Source organism: Zeugodacus cucurbitae, chromosome X (genome assembly GCF_028554725.1).
Source record: "Zeugodacus cucurbitae isolate PBARC_wt_2022May chromosome X, idZeuCucr1.2, whole genome shotgun sequence".
In the NCBI taxonomy this organism is placed as follows: Eukaryota; Metazoa; Arthropoda; class Insecta; order Diptera; family Tephritidae; genus Zeugodacus; species Zeugodacus cucurbitae.
In genome coordinates this window covers 33,740,978-33,744,949 of record NC_071672.1, presented here as the reverse complement: position 1 = coordinate 33,744,949, position 3,972 = coordinate 33,740,978, and the positions used below count along the sequence as shown (strand labels likewise).

At 34.4% G+C, this 3,972-nt stretch overlaps 1 protein-coding gene across 1 annotated transcript; it reads left to right on the top strand.

Moving 5' to 3' along the window:
- The first annotated feature begins 811 nt into the window (after positions 1 to 811).
- Positions 812 to 2,308, top strand: LOC105220592 (piggyBac transposable element-derived protein 3). The gene is made up of 2 exons (XM_011197036.3): positions 812 to 1,096; positions 1,154 to 2,308. The coding sequence occupies exon 2, from the start codon at positions 1,502 to 1,504 to the stop codon at positions 2,306 to 2,308; it is 807 nt and encodes a 268-aa protein (XP_011195338.3). The 5' UTR covers positions 812 to 1,096; positions 1,154 to 1,501.
- The last annotated feature ends 1,664 nt before the right edge of the window (positions 2,309 to 3,972 follow it).

Here is a 3,972-nt window from a genome sequence, read left to right as displayed (position 1 = left end):
TAGAAACACTATGTAATTGGTGTGCATATGCGGACAACATTCGTCTCTTAGTGGAAGGTCGCTCATGATTCGAGATAGAGCGAATTGGTGGACAATTATTAGAAATTGTCCACAATTGGGGTACAGGGTATATGTGTGGGGGTTGAAATAGATGGTGAAAACAATGACAATGTTCTTGAAAGGCAGACTGTCATAGGTTCGTCCACCGACTGTCTGAGTAAATGGGATTAGCACGTACAATTCGCAAGTCAAATACCTGGGGTTGACCATGAGTGAAAGGATGTCTTTCACTCCACACTTGGTGGATGTGAAGGAGCGACTGCTGTCAGTTGTTGCAAAGTCAGACGCGTTTTGCGGAGAGATTGAGGCCTCGGACGTCGTGCGGTTCGTACCATATATCGCGGTTTATTTGTGACCTGTGCCACTTATGGAGCTGCGTATGGTGGGAATTAGATATGACGGTCTTGGGTTGTCAAAAACTTCTCTTACTTTGCGGTTTTTTTAATGCATATTCAACCGATTTCTATGGCTTGGGTTGTCAAAAACGTCTCTTACTTTGCGGTTTTTTTAATGCATATTCAACCGATTTCTATGATTTTTTTGAAATGTATATTAATATAAAACAAGTATTTTGTCTTTTGTTTCATTCGAATATTCCTACAAATGGGCAAATAAAGTCAGGACATGCAACAGTGATTTTTTGTTTTTGTTGTTGTCCTGATAAATGCAAAACAAAATATAATTTATAATAATATTCTTGTAGAGTAACAACGAATACACATTTTGGTTTTTATTTCATTGAAATATTCTACCTGGTTCAAAAGATATGTGCAAAAAGGTCGCGCAAGGTATGGGTACGTAAGTAGCAAATACACTGGTATAACTGGTTTTTGTATTTTATATGCAGCTGCAAGGGTTGTTTTCACACGAGGTGTTGTTATAAATGCTGCCTGTTGATATTTTCATTATAGTTTTGGTGCTCAAAAGTGTAAGAAGTGAAAATATAAGTGAAAACAATATAACTGAAACTATAAATAACTGGATACGAAATGACTTCAAGAAGAAACGAATATTTATCAAGTGCAGCATATAGAAGGTAAAAAATGTAAAATAAGCAACAATGTAAACATATACAAATTTTTTTATTATGCAGGCTAACTGAGGAACAGCGAGAATCATATATATAATCTTTATTTGATGAAATTTGTGACTTTGACTCAGAAGATGATGAAGAAATTCAAATCAATGAATTGAAATTGCTGATGACGATGCTGAAGTTCCGCAAAGTGCCGCAGAAGTATTACCTGATTATGCGGACTATGAGGATGATGAAGAAGACGATGAAGAAGAAAAAGTAGAAGAAAATAATGAATTACCTGCTAGTGCCGAAAAATTTGTTGCACGTGATGGTACTGAGTGGTTGAAAGAACCAAATGTAAGTCGTCAGGTACTCAGACAAAATATTATAAGAGAACGTTCTGGACCAGCTAGATTCACTGAAATGTTGTCAATAGAGCAAACATTCAAATGTTTCATGAACATTGAAATGGCTGATATAATTATGCGCCACACAAATAAGTTAGCAAAAGAAACTTATAATGCTTACAACAATGCGCATCCAAACACAACTCCTAAGTCATGGACGCCTGTGTCAATAACAGAGCTGTATGCATTTTTTGGCATACTTATTATGACTGGTGCGAACCATAGCAATGGAGAACATGTTCGAGATTTATGGAGCGTCAAAAACTATCCTTTATATCGCGCCACAATGGGAGTCAACCGTTTCTGTTCGACATTGCGGTTCCTAAGATTTGACGATAAAAACACTCGTGCAACACGCTTACTAACTGATAAAGCAGCACCAATCAGTGAGTTGGGGACGATGATGAACAATAATCTTGCTGCACATTACAAGCCCAGCTCATGCTTGACGATTGATGAACAATTATTTCCTTACCGTGGACGCACACGGTTTACGCAATACATACCGTCAAAACCTGCTAAATATGGTGTCAAGGTTTGGTGGATTTGCGATGCCACAAATGCATATCCACTGCATGGACAAATATATACTGGCCAAGCAGAAACTGGTAGGGAAACGAACCAAGGCGAACGAGTGGTGAAGGATTTGTCTGCCAAATACCATGGAAGTAGCCGCAACATTACAATGGACAATTTGTTTACGACCTTGCCAGTTCCAGAACTGCTTCTCACCTGGAAACTCACGATCGTTGGAACTTTGCGCAAAAACAAATCATATATTCCTCAAGAAATGAAGCAGAACAAAAACAGGACAATTGGTTGAACGACATTTGGCTTAAAAAATAATGTGACAATGTGCTCTTATGTTCCCAAAAAAAATAAAGCAGTAATCAACCATGCATAATGATGCTGAAATAGCTGACAGTGGGAAACCTGAAATAATTGAATATTGTAATCGTACCAAAGGTGGTGTTGATCGAATGGACCAAATGTTTGCGGAATATCCAACACAAAGACAAACAAAACGATGGCCACTAGCGATGTTCTTCAACATGTTGGACATTACAGCTCTTGCAGCCTACATTGTCTACGATTTGAATAACCCTATGTTGCCTTGGAGAACAAACAACAAGCGAAAGCAGATCCTGCGCAGCTTGGCTGAAGCATTGTGTATGCCCATTATTGAAGCCAGAGCCATAAATCGTCAAGTGACGCGAAATTTTTCGACTAAAATTGCTATTGAAGCATACATATTTCAACCAACTGGTGGAATCAATGGTGTCAACAGCAGCATCAACATCTGCCGCAACGCGCACGCCAAAACCTGTGTCCGGGTCTTGCTATTTATGTTACGCACAAGAGGAAAAACGCCGTAGAAAAACCATAAAGCTGTGCGCCAAATAAAAGAAGCCAATGTGTCTTGAACATTCGGTCACATCAACAAATTGCTCTATTTGCCATGATTTTCCTTAGATATAAGATGCATTTTTATAATTTTTATAATAAAAGTCAATAATATAATGTGTGAAATGAATATTTTTAATTTTTCAAATAAAAAAAAATAATATAAAAAATGTTTTTTTTTTTATTATTATGAGGATTTTTACTTTTGGGGTACAAACGTATCCCGGGTGTGTGTTTACGTATATAATGTGTTTGGAAGGCTGTAGCTCCTGAACCAATGGTCCGATCTGGTTCAAATTTTGAATTTGAACTCAAAACTAAATAATCTTCCTAGATCCGAAGAGGTATAGCGGTTCAAAAGTTAAAACACTTCAAAGTTGAAAGTGGATACATTTGTACCCGGGTGTGTGTTCTAGGGTTAAAACGAGCTGCTATATTTAGGCTAGTAAAAGATTTAAAGTGCCCTGGAGACGATCAAATAATTGCGTCAAACAGTGCATATGTGTTAGTGATGTTCAATCGTGTGTTGCCCGCAAACGTTCAAATTAACACGTCAAACATCAGTTTAGTTTTGAGCTCGTAACGAACGGTCATCATGTCATCGTCGGATGATGATGATCTATTAATGGCATGTGCTGCAATTCTTATGAAAAAAAATTTCTCCATTTTTGTATTATTTTATATTATTTAGTTTATTTTATTATATTTAATTTTACTTTACTTTATTTTGTTATTTTAATTTATTTATTTTATTTTATTTTATTTTATTTTATTTTATTTTATTTTATTTTATTTTATTTTATTTTATTTTATTTTATTTTATTTTATTTTATTTTATTTTATTTCATTTCATTTCATTTCATTTCATTTCATTTTATTTTATTTTTTTAATTTTATTTTATTTAATTTAATTTAATTTAATTTAATTTATTTTTTTTATTTTATTTATTTTATTTTTTTTTTATTTTAACTTATTTTATTTTTTTAATTTAATTTAATTTAATTTATTTATTTTATTTTTTTATTTTATTTTATTTTTTCCGCTTCGCTTTACTTCACTTTTCTATGTCCTCTCAGCTTGAA

Bases quoted from the DNA above. Each gene is read 5' to 3' on its own strand.
- LOC105220592 (XM_011197036.3), top strand. From the start codon at position 1,502: ATGTTGTCAATAGAGCAAACATTCAAATGTTTCATGAACATTGAAATG.